The 16,919-nt window shown below is 38.3% G+C and overlaps 1 protein-coding gene across 4 annotated transcripts in view; it reads right to left on the reverse strand.

Annotated features, from left to right (window-relative positions):
* The window catches only part of MID1 (midline 1), a 233,682-nt gene that overhangs the window by 25,132 nt on the left and 191,631 nt on the right, over nucleotides 1-16,919 (reverse strand). For all 4 annotated transcript variants that reach the window (XM_025372435.1, XM_025372437.1, XM_025372434.1 and 1 more), the window contains 3 exons: nucleotides 16,273-16,421; nucleotides 8,755-8,882; nucleotides 3,874-4,017 (listed from right to left, as the gene is read on the reverse strand). In XM_025372435.1, the coding sequence (XP_025228220.1) occupies nucleotides 3,874-4,017; nucleotides 8,755-8,882; nucleotides 16,273-16,421 (421 nt within the window). The remainder of the gene's footprint in view (nucleotides 1-3,873; nucleotides 4,018-8,754; nucleotides 8,883-16,272; nucleotides 16,422-16,919) is intronic.

Here is a 16,919-nt window from a genome sequence, read left to right on the forward strand (position 1 = left end):
CAGACTGTGACAACCTAAGAAGAAGACCCAGCTCAACTATGCCCAGAATCCTAACCCATGGAAACTGAAATAATAAGTAGGTATTGTTTTAAACTGCTAAGTTTTTGGAAATTTGTTTCGCAGCAATAGAAAACTGTTAGCACTTTTCCTGAATCAGACAAAAATGATTTAAGAGAAATACAGCATTTCTCACATGGGCCAAGAACCACTCTTTTGGTGTAAAATGACTCTAAATGTTTTCTTTTTCTGGTTAGACTATTCACTCATCAACAGACATCTGTTCTATCAGTCCTCTATGTATTTTCAGAGAACCTTCCCTCGGTGTTTTGCAATGAATCATCTCTCCATTTTCTACCTGCTCTTCTCAGACCTTCACGTGCTTCTTTTCTCTTATCTTGGAATTTCTGATCATCTTTTGAATTTCATCTTCTTCAAGTTTGATACAATCCCCGGTTCAGTTTATCCCAAATATGCTAGTGATATTAATCACAAAATATTGAGAAAACAATTCCTTAAGTGAAGACAAAATACATTAATTATATTCCCCCCTTTTTGTTGTGTTTTTCCTTCCATGCTACATAGTATAGTAGTGTGTGTGTGGATCAGTGTGTTATGGTCTCAGTATTTGGCATGTAATCATGTAGATATTATACATTTACCTTGCTTTAAATTAGGGTTTCTCAACTTCGACATTACTGACATTTTGGGCCAGATAGTTCTTTGTTGTTGGGGGATTTCTTGTGCATTGTGGGAGATTTCCCATCATCCCTCACTTCTACCCACTAGATGCCAATAGCACTCTCTCCTCCCAGATTTTGAGAACCCAAAGTCTCTAGAGACATTGTCAAATGTCCCTTAGGGGGCAAAAATGTCCCTGTTGAGAATCACTGCTTATATGAAGGAGTGACTATTTGGTATGATATTAGTGATCATAGATTAACTTGTGTTTCGGGTTTATGGTGAAGCACAATCAAGGTTTAAAATTTTACTAGACTTTAATTCCATGTTAAGTTTATGGTATATGCAGCCAAGACCAGTGAAATATAAGCTCGTACAGCTGGAAAAATGCATTTAAAAATCATGTCATCTCTCTGAAGTGCAATGTGGCAATGTTAAGTAAAATTAAAATGCAAATAATCTTTTCCTAGAAATTGCACCTCAAGAGATTATACTACAGATATAATTCCCCATGTGTGGAAGGAAAGATAGGCAAGGATATCTTGAACATCTTTGGAGATACTGGGGCATTGTTTGTAAGGGCCAAAGATTGGAAACAAGCTAAATACACATCTATAGAAGATGGGATAAATGAATTAGAGTATATCTTTACAATAGGATATGATACTGCCTCAAAAAGGAATGAAGCAGTTCTTTATTTGTGCTGAAATGGAATGATATCTCAGACATAATATTTATTGAAAAAAACAAGGTAAAGAATTATGTATGCTATGCACATATAGAAAAATATTTTAGAGAATTAGTATTTCTTTATGATTTGCAGTAGGGCATATAAAGTCAGGAATGAGGAATGATACCAGAAGAATTCAAAATCGTAGAAGGAGAGCAAAATGTTACTAAACCATTGCTATACAGTGCTTCTCCGACTTGCCCCAAAAAGCACTTCAAATATCTGAGGACAGTGATGATTTTTTCCCAGGGAAATGGGCCAGATGCAGAGAAGCCTTCCTGGAATTATCTTTTCCTTTCCATCTCTGATGCTGGTGCCATTTGCAGGTCCTGGCTATTTCTGCCTTGGTGAATTACTATGAAACTTCCCAGCTGATGTCTCTGCTTCTAGTCCTGCCCTGTTCCTCTCCACTCGCCACAGTGCTCCTGAGTCACCTTCTAATTATATCTCTGATCACACTACTCTCCTGCATGACTCTCAAGCCCACAGGGTAAAATCCAAACATGGTATGGCCTGGGTAGCCCTCTGCAATCTAGCTCTTGCCTGTGAATTAGGATTAAGTGACTGAGGATTAAGGATTAAGAACATGTGCTTTTTGGAGCTAGGCCAATATGGGTTTGAGCCCTGGTTCTATTTCTCTGTCTTCATTTCTCACTGTCTCCCTTTCCTCACTTACCAGCCAGGCTTAATTAGGCAAGATCTCCCAATATACCCTGCTATGTTACATCTTGATAGGTTTGCTTATGATGACATAGCTGTCTGGTACAGCCTTAACTTGCTAAAATGCACCTGCTTTTTTCAAGACTTAGTTTAACCACAACTTCCCCCAAGACATTTTTGTCCCACTCACCATTTCTGACCTTTCTATATTCCCTACCTACTTAAGCAGTTTGCCAGAGCTGTTCTTGACATTTCATGACTTTCTCCACTTTCATTAAAAAATTACACATTCTTGGTAAATGGCAAGATTTTAATAAAAGCTTTAAAGGCAGGCCAATTATAGGGTAGAAGGTGAGGGAGTTGAGGAGAGGAAGTTGGAGAAGTTGGGGAGAGTGGATATAAGGAAGGTAGGGGGAGCCATTTGTTGGTATGGGTCATTTATACTTTAGTCCCATAGAACTTGGTGTATTTTTGCATCACTCTTTTAATTAATCCTAAATCAAATTTCTATGTTAAGCATCGTATGACTCAGAATTACTTGTGCTAGGAAAGAACAGTTTGTAGTTAAGAGAGAAAAGGTTTATATAATAAAAGCACATTAAATTGATACGAACTTATTCAAAACATCTCTTTGTTGAAACATGATCGCTATTCTATTCTGTTCTACTTTGACATATTGTATGTTTCTTTGTTAAAGAAGTTTCAAACTTACTCCCGTGAAAAGCCATGTCTTCTGGTTCATTGCCATTTGCTCAGTTCAATTTAAATAACTCTGTGGGTTGGAGGACTGCTTCCTCTATTACCATCTCTGTGGCCAGCTACTACTGCTATTTGAAATTACCAAGTTATCTCTGATGCCAGATATCAAATAGGCCTCAGTGAGAGGGGGCACCTCTAATGTTTCAGGTAAGGTTGGAAATTCTTCCCAGGTGGAGCCAGTTACTAACATTTTAAGTGATGGGCCCAGGTCTCCTCTGAATGGGACCAGGTATTTAACATTCTTTGGCTATTTATTTTATTAAATCTTTTCTTTTAAAATATGTGAAGTAACACTCAGGAAAGTACATAAAACCAAATGTATGATATAATGACTAAAGCATGTAACTTTCACCTAGAAATTGCCATTAACTCCAAGAACCCCCATATATTTCATTCCAGTGGTGCCATTTTCCCTTTAATCCTGGAGGTAGCCGTCATCCTGACTTTTTATTTTTATTTTTTTGAGACAGCATTTTCACTCTGTTGCCCTGTCTGGAGTGCAGTGGTGTGATCTCTGCCCACTGCAACCTCTGCTTCTTGGGCTCAAGTCATCCTCCTGCCTCAGCCTCCTGGGTAGTTGGGACTACAGGTGTGTGTCACCACACCCTGCTAAGTTCTGTATTTTTTTGTATTTTTTGTAGAGATGGGGTTTCACTAGGTTGCCCATGGTTTATAGCTTTAACACCTATGAATGTTTCTTTAAGCAAAATAGTTTATTTTGATCTTTAAGTTATGAACCTATATGTGGATTAATACTACGCATATATATATATATATTTGTTTCTGGTTTCTTTCCCTTAACAATATATTTGTGAGAATCATCCACGTGGTTTGCTAGAGGTCATTAATTTTCATCAATATTTAGCCAGCTGTTTTTACTAGTGTAGTACAAGTGAGTGCTATCACTTTCTTGTTCAAGAAAGACAAGTCAATAAATATTGTGTGTTCTTTCCTTCCTTGTCTTCCTTTGACGTTTAAATTCAGGAATGCAGTAAATCTGAAGAAAGCCACCAAAGAGAGAAATAAATAGGCCATGAGATACTCACTAACGACGTTGGCTTGTCCGGTGAATATGGTGTACTGGAGTTCGTAGGAGACCACACTGAATTCATCATCGGAGGTCCAATGCACAGTGATGGTGTCATATGAAGCTGTGCAGAGCTCTTCTCTAATTGTGGGAGGGTTGGGAGCTGTGGGGGTCAAGAATGCTTATCAGTGGGAAAGCACACACCACTGGGATACCATTTCGGAGGAGATGTTTGACAGTTAAGCAGGTCTTCCTCAATAGGTCCATCAGGACTACTATTCTAGAGATGATGACCCCAATCTAAAGCATATTTGATTGGCTGGTTATTGCTTTTGTTTTTAATAAGGAGTGTGACTACAGTCAGCCAGTATGGACTTTCTGTGTTTACCATGAGATCATGAGAATATGTTTGGGAGGTTAAACAATACTTTCTTGTGCATGAAGGAAAACATGTCAAATAAAAAGTAAACAAGATAAAGTTTCATAGTTGCATTCACTTTGGGAGGTTGGCTAACTTTTTCAGTAAAGGCCTTGATGGTAAATGTTTCCAGCTTTGTGGGCCATACAGTCTCTGTTGCAACTAGTCAACTCTGCCATTGTGGCATGAAAACAGTTACAACTTATACATGTGGGCATGGCCAGGTTCCAATAAAACTTTATTTACAAATATAGGTGGAGGGTCAGATTTGGGCTGTAACCTAAAATTCACCAACCCCTGATCTATTAATACATGGTGCCAGATACTTATATATTTAGGCATCCAACTGAAAAAATACTTATCTTTGTTATCCTACAAAAAATCAGCCACATAATTGTTTGAATTTTTCTTTCAATAGATGTTTTGATGACTTATATATAAAAAAAGAACTTATTAGTCCAGCCCTATTTTCTTCTGATTTCTCAACTCATGTGATATTTCAAATTAAGAAGACCATGATTAATAGTTAATCATATCTAAAGGGTACATTTTCCTTCCCCAAGGAAAAAACTTTTTTTTTGGCATTTGGTTAATTTATCATTGTAGAAGGCTGCTGTTTTATTTCTTTAACACATTCCGGAGTAGAGAAGTCTAAGTCCTACCAAAATAATGAGTTTAAAATGACTTCTACTGAATTGATTTCAGTAACTGGTTTTATGAGAAGAGTATGTGAGCAAGGAAAATATGAGAAAATGAGTGCTTTGCATTGTAAATAATATTTAAGAGGGAGGGGTTGGCAAACTGTGACTGTGAGCCAAGTCTGGCCCACTGCCTATTTTTGTAAATAAAGTTTTATTGGAACACAGCCAGATTCATTCATTTATGTATTGTCTATGGCTGCTTTGGAGCAACAGCAAAGTTGAGTAGTTGTGGCCATATGGCCCGCAAAGCCTAAAATATCTACCATCTGGTGGTTTGCAGTCAAAATTTGCTGACCACTGGTTTAGAGAATTGATCCAGGGCCTTTACTTCCACTCTGCTATCCATTAGAATCTAGCTTCAAAAGGAGAAATATACCTGCATTCTACAAATTAGGAGCAACCTTTGCTTATACTAGTTTAGAGTTCTTTCCTGTTCTAAATTATGATTAGAATTGATGAGTCCTAAGCAAACCCAAAGAGGAAGAAAAGTTTATAAAAACTGTAAATTTAAACTCTGTGTTAGTAGTCTTCACTTTGCTTTTTGAATATACCTCTAGGACAAATATCATAGAAGCAAGTCTATGGTATTAAGTCAATTAGCTTAGCTTTATCTATTGCTTCTGAATTCCAGAAACACTGTTGAGCACCTCCAACGTGACAGGCATGGCATTAAATTGTGCATTAAGATAGAAGGGCTCTACATAACCTTTAAAGCATTCTTTACTGAATATGTATTTGTACATCTGTCTCCTGAAGTATTCACATGTGAGATTCGGTGTCATGTGGTACGACTTGGATGCGCATGAATCAGTGACACCAGTCAGGATATGCATTCCACAGAGGAGGTCCAGCTGCATCGTAAAATGTGCTTATTATTGTCTGTGTGGTCCCTGTTGGTGTGGGATCACTCCTGCATGGATCAGTAAAGAAATACTTACTCTCCCACAATTTAGACAGTTCATTGAATTATTTCTCCATTGTAGAAAAATTTTGTTCTTTCTGTATTGCAATATATGATTAAATAGAAAGAAAACGTATGTTCAAAATAGGCAAGTACCTGTGAGACACATGGTAGTAGCCATAATCAGGAAGGAAATGTCACCTCTATGGGTTATTAACTTGACATACCACTTAGAGGCATGTCATAGGAAAAAAAAAATCTTGTTTTTACAATGAGACAGGCTAACCTTATTTTGACTGTAAACCCAATGAGTTTGTCCTGAGAAGTCAATACTCAATTTAGTGTAAATGAGAACAGCAGCATGCTGCCAATTTCAATACTCATGGAATTGGTACCAGAAGTGTTATTTTCTTGTCTCTGTCACAAACACCACCCAAGGAATGGTGGGCTAATACTCCACAAACACTTCATTTCCTGCTTACAAATGGCATAAACTATTTGGACTTGGCAGTATCAGCCAAGCATCATATGTTATGGTCAGGATCGATGTTATGTCTAGAAATGGACTGAATTTGTACTTGGGGTTGACAGCTCAGAAGACATAATAGCAGGTACCCCATATGGCCTTTAGTTTGAAATAAACAGCCATCGGGATGAAATATGGTGTATGTTACAATTCAGTCCAAACTACTTTCACAATTTCCCCTTTAATCAATACTTTCGCATTCCTATAGAGATTAAAATGGGCATATGTTGTTGAAATACTATGAAATAATTATTGGGAAATGGCAAGGGCACATTCTTGTCAATAAGACTGATTCTGGGCAGAATGGCCATGTGCCTAGGCAAATACTTAATTTTCCAGTCTTTTCTGCCCTTGGACATGACCTTGTAACACAGATATGGCCCACCAGACATAAGTGGAAGTTTGCTAGGTGGGTCTTCTGATCAAGTTTTTCGTTTTTCTGATAAACAGACTTCACTGGCAGAGCATTTTGTCCATCATTTCCCCTCCACCCCTTTCTTTTTGCCTAGGGCTTGAGCACAACACTTGGAGGTGGAGTAGTCATGTTGTGATCATGTGTCAGAAAGGCAACACAATGAAGGTGGCAGAGGAGGAAAAAAGAAAGAGCCTGGGGTCTGAGGTCATCACTGAACCACTGCTCAGCCCTGGAACACAGGCTTCTCTTGTGTCTATAATACAAACACTCCTTGATGGTTTTATTCACTGCTAGTTGGATTTTTTGTTGCAACTTGACTCATTCCCAAATGATATAAGAAAAAGGAGATTTTTAACAGGATGCCATTGTAAAAAACAGCTTAGCCGGAGAAAGTCTAGATCTGCACTGTTCAATACAATAGCCATGAGCTACATGTGGTGTTTTAGATTTCAATTAAATTTAGTTAAAGTTAAATAAAAGTAAAAATTCACTAGACACACTTCGAGTTTTCAATAGCCCCATGTGGGATTCAGCTAACACTGGATAGTACAGATATAGAACATATCTATCATCATAGAAAGTTTTATTGGATAGTGTCAGTTTAAATAAATCTCAGAGTTAAAAGCTTACATAGGAGGGCATTATGTACACAAGTATTTGAAACCAAGTTTAGTTCCATACGGTAAATGCTTTTTTAGTCAATTTCTTTCTTCCTTAATAGGAGAGTTACATAAGATAAGAAGTTTGTGGAATGCCTGCCTTGCTTGACAGTGCAGAAAGGCTAAAAACAGCACATTGGGTCCTACCAAAGAAAAAATGCTCATCTTCTGGGTATAATGCTCCCTGAATATAGAACTCCTGACCTTCTATCCACAGACTGTAAAAACAAACATCACACAATATTCCCTCTCTCCTGCTCCACCTTGTTCAATTGCTTTCCCACAAACATGTACACACAGAATTGGAATTGAGAAGCTCATGTCACGCTAAGTTAGGGATGTAGTCTGTTGAAGGCTGTAGGTCTTAAGTGCAGTGCACATCTGGCTTCACCGTGTACATTGTGCTTTCCTGAAGTCACAGGCACTGGTGGCTTTGGCTAACACAAATAAGGTTGTCTAAACAGTCCAAATTCTATCAGTGTATGTTCTCAGTTCCTGCTTTAGAAGTTGACAGCAAAGAAAAATTTAGAAGCATGGTTAGGAATAGGAGTGGCCTGAGGTTTTTGTTGTTTTGTTGTTGTTTTTGTTTTTTAAGCTCAACCAAGGGAGAAACAAAACAAAACAAAACACCAACCAGGAAGCACACTGAAACACAGCACTAGGAATTCCAATGTGAATTTGAGACCTTTGCCATGGTGACTTTGCCAAGATGAAATTCAGTCTTTTACTAGAAAGAGCAGAAGTTTTTGGAGTTTGTACAGGTCCCCCCCAAATTCTAATTCTGTCACTCCCTAGTTATCTGATTTCCAGCAAGATGGCTGATCTCTGTCATTTGCAAAATGGGGATTATAATGCTTTACCTCAACTTGATGTTGTGCAAATTAAAACAAGATCACAAATACAAGGAGATGAAGCAGTGCAGACAACCAATCTGTTAGCTGCCAATTTTTTCTCTGCTAATGTATTGTGAGTTGCCTTACTACCATGATATGAAAAATACCAAAGAGAGAGATTATTTTTAGTACCCACACCTTGAGAGTGAGGGAAACAGTGGTAAGTATGCTTTTAATGATTGAGATTCTCCTTTTTCTCCTGTCCCCAGTTTAGTCATGGGCTGTGTTGTTTTGGTTAAAAACAAAGGGAAGTACACAGAAATTGTTTATGGAAATATTAGTGCCATTCCTAGGTCAAAAGCCCATTCCTCTGGTTATTGGGGAATAACTGATCTGGTGGCAAAGTGTTTATGTGAACAATATTAAAGAGAACATAAAAGACAATACCTGTAAGGTAATCCAGACATTCTAGCAATTTCTTCTCTCGGGAAAAATCTAAGGCAAAGGTGTCAAATGTGTCATTGAGGTTGATTTCAGGAATTAGAACCTGGGAGGATGCAGTTGCCATGGAGACTCTGTAACGTAAACAAAACAATGTTTTAGAAATGTCAAGATGACTTTCAACATCACTGCATTGAAATGAAAAAAAGGAAAAGTGCTTTTTTACACATGAGTTTTAAGAGGCATCTCAAAATGTCACAACACAGTAACATAAAACAAATGAATGCAAGCTTTAAAAAAAAGTGAAGGAATTGGAGAAAACAACACACTTGCTTGCCCTCTTCCTTTTTACTATCAGAAAAAAAAAATTCCCTGTGAAAGCAAAAGAATATTCATATATCATGTTGCTGTGTATTTAACAGTCTGGCCTGGTCACATCTAACCCCAGCAAGAAGCGCGTAGCCCCAGGCATTTCTTCACACATCTGTCTGGGAAACTGTTTGTTCCTTTCAGACACAACCCTGCTCCACTTCAAAGCGGAGTCTCCAAAATTTCAAACTGCATAAAAGGCAAAGTGAATATTAAAAAAGAATGTTTCCAGATATTGGATTAGTTAAATCAATTACTAGCCCCTCTCTAAAATAAACATTAAAAAGGGAGTTTTTTGTCTGGCTCATTTTCTTTCTCTTTGTATTCATTTTCTTGCACCATATTCCCAGCAGATGCTGTGGAAAATATTCATGAGCTTTCTCACAAATTCCCCCACTGGATGTACTATTTCTCTTCTTCATTTAGGTTTTCTGGTTAGAGTTCTCATGTATAAACTAAAAAGCAAGGCACTGGTGTGTCTCAATCTCCTTCTATGTACTCTCAGGTTGATCTGGATGGTTCAGTTATTAATAATGAACACTTTGATTCAAAAATGCAAGTGATTCTCTTAAAAACAAGAGAATTGTGGCATGAAGCATACCATTTCTGAGCATATCAAATGATGCTGGCCTAGTAGTCTTGTTGAGTTTGGTATTTCGTTAAGTTCCATAAACAATACTCTTAAGAGCTATTATATGCAGAGTATTGTGTAGGGTGCTGGGAATTTTTGAGCAAAGAAACAACCTTGAAACAATTTAATACTAAATCTAGTTACTTATTTTCTAATTAAGAAAATTGATGCTCATTTACACAAGGCCACAAAGCTAGCTGGCAGCAGCAAGCAGGAGAATTTCAGATCCGTACTCTTCTATTTCATCTAGAAAAATTTCAGGCCAGTTACTCCAAGGGTTATATGTCCTTTTGAGTCTCTTAATGGCTCTTAAAGCTTTGGATTTACAAATATAAAATATCTTGGCTCTAAAAATTACACCTGTGGGTATATCTATACAACGGAATATTATTCAGCCATAAAAAGGGATGAAACACTGACACATGCTACAATGTGGATGAAACCTAAAAACATTATGCTCTGTGGAAGAAGCTATCAAAAAGGCCACATATCGTATGATCCATTTGTATGAAATGTCCAAAAAAGGCAAAAATTCATAAAGACAGGGAGTAGATTGATGGTTGCTAGGGGCTAAGAGGGGAGGGGAGATGGGGAGTAACTGCTTAATGAGTATAAGGCTTACTTTTGGTATGATGGAAGTGTTTCGGAACTTGATAGAGGTGGTGGCTACACAACAATGTGAATGTTCTAAATGCCACGGAATCGTGCATTTCAAAATGGTTGTTTCTTTTGAAGTGGAGTCTCACTATGTTGCCCAGGTTGGTCTTGAACTCCTGGGCCCAAACGATCACTCTTTGGGAGGCCTTGGCTTCCCAAAGTGCTGGGATTACAGGTATGAGCCACCACACCCAGCCTTAAAGTGGTTAATTTTATGTTGTGTAAATTTCACCCAGCTAAAAAAGAATATACCTGTAAAATGCTCAAAATTCACAGAAATATAGTTTCTATAGTTGTATTTCTGGTAGATTTTCAGTGCTGTACAGGAGGGAAGGAGAAAGGCTAATCAACAACATCATAAACATAATGATACTGGGATTGAAAGATGCAAGTGAAGAGGCATAAGCTCTGGAAACAAGAGCTTCAAGTGTTTGAATGAGGGTAGAGAATCTAACTGCATCTCCTGACCCTTTCACCAACAAGTAGTGAATAGTAGTAGAGTTGAGTGCTTTTGTTGACTAAATATTGCACCCTGGGGAATTGGGCTAATTGGTGTTACAAACAGTTGCTAATTTAGACTGATGGATACAGAGATGGTTGCTAGGCATTTTTGATTGATGGTCAAGTTATACTTCTAAAATGCTTTCCTTATGACCCATGAACACAAAAAGTCCTTAAACTTCATAGAGGTCCTAGGATCATTCTCAACACATATTTATGAAGTCCTTAAACTATGCTACATACCAAAGAGCCCAGAACATATGCATCGATGCAGAAAAGTTAAAAGAAATGCTAAGGTGCCATTTGAACTCTTAAAAGATATTGCAAAGTGAAACGCCAATTAATTCTCTGTCATAATTTCCGGCAAGGAGAACTGCTCTGAGCTACTGGGAAACAAGCACTAAACTTGCAATTGCATTTCCCTGGCTTTAGCAGTTCCCCTGCCCACTGGCAGAAGCCTCTTTATTCAGGCTCATCCAAAATAGATTTTGTTCCCAAGTTTCTCCTGGTTCCATGGTCTACAAACAATTAAATAAAACATTTTAAATTGAGTGACACTGTTAATAATGTCTACCATCTTGATGGTAGGAACTTTGTTACATGGGAACCAAAAGGATCAAAGTTCCTAGCCTGGGAGGCAAAGGCTGACAGCAAGAATCAGTGGAGATTACTGCAGTTTTTAACACCTACACATTTGTTTCTTGATGGAAGGAAAGATACCTATCTTTGGCTACAACTTCAAATTCCTAATTGGAGTGACAGGCAAGGGAAAATCTGCCAAACTCAACATTTTAGGCCATGTTTTTATTTCCCAAATCCTTATTGCCCATCTTCTGGCCTTTTGGATAAGTCGCCAAAATCCACTAGGGCTGTTAGTGCTATGCCACTTTCTCAACTTCTTGCTTTACAGCCATGTCTGGGACACATGAGGCCAGTTTTCCAGAAGGTGGACGTGTCTAGAGCTATGCTGCTCACAAGACTTCTGCCAAACAATGTGCATCACCAAAGTAAAACCCAGTGAAGTCTCATAGTAACAAGATAGGTTTACTTTTGGCAGCCCAGGAATTCCCAAACACATTTGGCCTTGAAAACGTGCAGTTATCTTAATGCCTATGAACACCCTGCAGACACACTTCCAAAACCACTTATCAGATATGTTCTAATTCTTAGAACCAAGTAACATCTTTTTGGAATTGACAACTGGAGTTCTTGGCTTTGTATTCTGGAAAAGATCCTTGAACTGCCTATCGTAGTGAGGAACAGAAGAACCACCTTGAGGAGTCTGAGAACCTCCTAGGTGCTTTGAACAATAGGTACTATTCAGAGGGAATTTTCTTTTTTATCACCTTCTTGATACAGGTAAGTTACTGCTAAAAGTGATTTTAATTCTAGATTCTTCATAAGCAGTAGACCAACTTTCTTATGCCTGGACTTAGTGAATAGTTTTGCTTATTTAACATAATGCTATAAAGGTGCATATACAATCACACCAAAGACCTATCTACTAGTGTAGCTTGAGAATACAGTACATTATATATTTGCATTTATCTAGTGAGTGGGAAGGAGAATTAGTATTTGTTGCATGTTCACCTTGTGACAGAAACTAGGCTAATGTTTCTACTACATTATTGCATTTTATCCCCACAATAACCATCTTAGGTAGGAATAACTGGTCCTGTTTTATAGATTTATGGATTCATTAATTCATTCACTCATTCATTCATGTCAGGCAGCTTGCAATGTGCTGGGGCTATAATGGTAAAAACAAGGTGACTAGGGTACCTGCCTACTTGGAGTATATGAGCAAAATTAGCCAATGTTAATGAGCAGCCTCAATGCTATCTATAATTACTAAGCAATTAGCACAGAGCCAAACAATCGGTTCCAAAGCAAAAGCATCTCCTACAATGTAAAACTTGAGGCTCTCTCCCCTTTTGGAGTTGTTTGATGTTTCTGAAATGAAAAAAATTTTTTACAGTTTTGATTCAGCTTGTAGGAGGACATATCCACCTTAAGTGACTTAATGATGCAGAAAATCTCATCTAAGTCTCACTTCAAGAATGCCTGCAGGATTAAAAGTTTGTTCTGGGATTCACACCTGAATTGAAGAATAAAGATTGTTTGGAAGTATACAGAAGCCAAAGCCCAAGGCAGGCACAGTAGGAGACAGAAGAAAGAAGTCATGTCCTAGAGGAGAATGTTAAGTGACAGGTTGATGAACAGGGGCAGGTAGACAGAGAGTAGCACCGGAAAAAAGACACACAAGGCGGGCTAGACTCACATGTTGAAACCTGAAACGTGAAAACAGAGATCCAACTAACACTCATGGAGTAAGGAACTTAAAGCAATGTTATCACAACAGTGACAGCTATTCTGAAACCAATTTTTTTAAATAATTTTTTTATTAGTAAAAACAATTCTTTTGTGGGTACATAGTTGGTGTATGTATGTATGGAGTACATGAGATATTTGATACAGGCATGCAATGTGAAATAAGCACATCATAGTGAATAAGGTAACAATACCCTCAAGCATTTATCCTTTGGGTTACAAACAATCCAGTTACATTTTTAAGTTTTTTTTAAACATATGATTAAGTTATTATTGACTATAGTCACCCTATTGTGCTACCAAATAGTAGGTCTTATTCATTCTTTCTTTTTTTCCCATTAACCATCCCCACCCACCCCCACTCCCACAACTCCCTACTACACTTCCCAGCCTCTGGTAACCGTCTTTCTACTCTCTATGTCCATGAGTTCAATCATTTTGATTTTTAGATTTCACAAATAAGTGAGAGCATGCAATGTTTGTCTTTCTGTGCCTGGCTTATTTCACTTAATGATCTGCAGTTCCATCCATGTTGTTGCAAATAACTAGATCTCATCCTTTTTTATGGTTGAATAGTACTCCATTGTGTATATGTACCACATTTTCTTTATTCATTCATCTGTTGATGGACACTTAGGTTGCTTCCAAATCTTAGCTATTGTAAAAGTGCTGCAACAAACACAGGAGTGAAGATATCTCTTCTATATACTGATTTCATTTCTTTTTGGTGTGTACCTAGCAGTAGGATTGCTGGATTATATGGTAGCTTAAGTTTTGTTTTTTTAAGGAACCTCCAAACTGTTCCTTAACCCAATTTTCTAAGTAGAAAATAGCTCAAAGAACCATAGTTAAAAAGTGGCAGTGCTAGGATTGGAACCCAGGTCTGCCAACTTCTAGTCTAAGCCCAGTGTCCTTTTTCTATATCCTAGCTGCTGGAAGGATAGAAAGGCTCAGGAATTAACCAAGAGGATTGACAAATAGTGATGGGAGGAGAGGAGATTGTAGAAACAGAGACAAGGCTCTTGGCAAATTTTTACAGGCTCTGTGAATTCAAACTTGACAGAAGCACATTCTTTGTAGAAAGAGAAATCAAAGTCATGTTTCTGCTCTTGATGAGTTGGGTTTGTTACAGAGAGAGCTGCATGGGAGCAGATACATGCCACTGGAACTGAGGAAGATTGTATGTGGGCATTCCCACACCTGTGCTATACTTCAGATGCATATCTTCTTTCAGCAATAACTATTATGGGGTCACATCGTCTCTGGTCACTAGGTAAGAATTTATTCATATGACACTTGGTCGAATCTTCAGGGATTGATGAGGAATGCAGTTCATAATAGCCATTTCATCTGGACATCTCAAAGTTCATAGATGGAGAAAAGTACTCTTGGATTCCGGTTGGAAACCATGACCTAAGTGTAAACGCTATCTATTAGTGTCCTGGGTACACTGGAGTATTAGTGTTATTTGCAGTTTTTAATTTTAGGGTGAATACTGAGCGACTGGATATGGCCCAGGGAAAATAAACACTTGAAACCAAGGAGTCAGGAGGAAAGAAATGGGCCTCTCAGAGTAAGGAGGAGAGCATCTCAAGTACATAACAGCCATGATAGCCAGCTGTTATCCATGTCTTTTAGAAGAGATAAGTATCTAATCAGCTACAAAAGGAATTTTCCCCCAATATAAGAAAGAATACAGTCAAGCTGGTTGGATAGTAGACCAGAGTTGTAAAAACACCGTACATTACTCTTTAAGAAGAGTGAAAACGGAGATGTCAATGATTACCTCCTCTATGCGATATTTTGAGAATTAGCACAAGTTTCTGAAACAAGCAAGCACTCAATAAACGTTAGTTTCCTTTCTCTTTCTTTGAATAAATTTGAGTCATAAGATGGCGAGTATTTTTTTTTCCCTAGACCAGGGGTTGGCAAAGTACGGTCTACTGCCTGTTTTTGTAATGGTTTTCTTGGCACACAGCCACACCTATTTGTTTCTATATTATCTATGGCTGCTTTAGAGCTAGCGACAATGGCAGAGTTGAGTAGCTGTGACCAAGACCTTACAACCTACCAAGCAGGAAAATATTTACTTGATGACCCTTTATAGAAAAAGTCTGCTGATCTCTGCTCTAGGATGAAGATCAGCATGGATGAGCTCTCTGGGGTCTCCTAGAGACAGGATTCTATTATTGCTTTGGATAAAGGGAAGTTGACTCTGAAAATTACAATGAATGAAGTCAAGGCCATTAGCATCAGTTAGAGATGTCATTTATGTGGCATTGGCTGTACCTGGCCCAGCCTAGTGCTTCTCTTTGGATCCATTAGAATTCCTATAGGTGTTTGTGTCAGTGAAGATGAGTAATTTTTATGCCAATCAAGTATGTGTGCTGAAGAAATACTTATCCCTGCCAGTTTTACTGCTGAGCCAACCGTTCAGATAACATCACGTTACAGCTCCCTACCTGAGAATAAAGAGTATTTTAAAAGAAGGCCGTATGAGGTTGACAGTTTGGTCCTTTCTCTCCTGCGTGAGTCGGCCTTGACCTTTTCAGGTGAGGCCAAGCTCCTCAACCAAATGAAAATGGGCCTAACAGAGAACAACACCTGTGTGATTTTTTAAAAAAATAGATGAGCCCTGTGATGGAACAAAAGATTCCCTTTAATGTTTTTGCCTTCATTTTGACTCTTTGTTATCAAGTGTACGATAACATCACATCTGAGAGTCACAATAAATGCTGTTTTTGTGCCATCATAAGCTCCCCCTCGTCCAAAAGCAGGTTGATTTTATTCTTTCTAACTGGTGGACTCTTGTTTCAAAGGCCTTGAACTCCAGACTCCAGGCTGTTACTGAAAGGGCTTTCACATGTCAAAAGGAAGCATCTTTAGCTGGAACAAAACAGCTCAAAGACTCTATTCTCTCTGGTGCTGAGCCTTGAAAATGAAAATAAAAGCAAGGCGAGGGCAAGACCAACCAATTACACTGCAGATACAAGAGCCCAGCAGCCGGAGAAGTTCCCAGGGGCCCCTGCACTCACCTCTCGGTGATATTCTTAGCAGTCTGTAGGAAACGCGCATGATCATTCTCCTTCAGAGAGTGTTCCGCTTGGGAGATGAGTGATGCCGACCGCTCAATGCACTGTTTGCAGTTTGCAATCTGTTGTGCCAGTTTGCGAAGCCTCATCACCTTGAACAAAAGAGGCATGGAGAGAGATGGTTACATGGGTGGTCTTGCTTAGTGAAAAGGCATCAGGCTGGATCCTTCATTTTGCTGTGTTATCCTTCCATAAAAGTTCAAAAAGTAGGCATAGAGATATATCAAAATATGGAAAGCTCCGTTTTGGGACTCTGGTTTAGATATTCTTTATCTCAATGGAGAAGCGTTGCTAATTTGTTTTATGAGGAAACACTGAATTGTGAATTGCTTCCCTGTTGATGGGAAAAAAAGGTGTTGCCCAGTGGCAACTTACAAAGGGTCACCAGACCTCCTCCCTGGACTATTCCACACAATGACTGCAAGATTGTAGGGAACCCTGGAACTTTCTCTATCTCAGGTTTATCTTCATCAAGAAGATAAAATATCTTTATAGGTGGTGAATCTATGGTTTAAGTAAAAACCATTTTCTAAAAAGTTTTTTGCAATTTGTGTAATAAAATCGGGAATGAAAAGCATTAGGTGTTACTA

This window comes from Theropithecus gelada, chromosome X (genome assembly GCF_003255815.1).
Source record: "Theropithecus gelada isolate Dixy chromosome X, Tgel_1.0, whole genome shotgun sequence".
In the NCBI taxonomy this organism is placed as follows: Eukaryota; Metazoa; Chordata; class Mammalia; order Primates; family Cercopithecidae; genus Theropithecus; species Theropithecus gelada.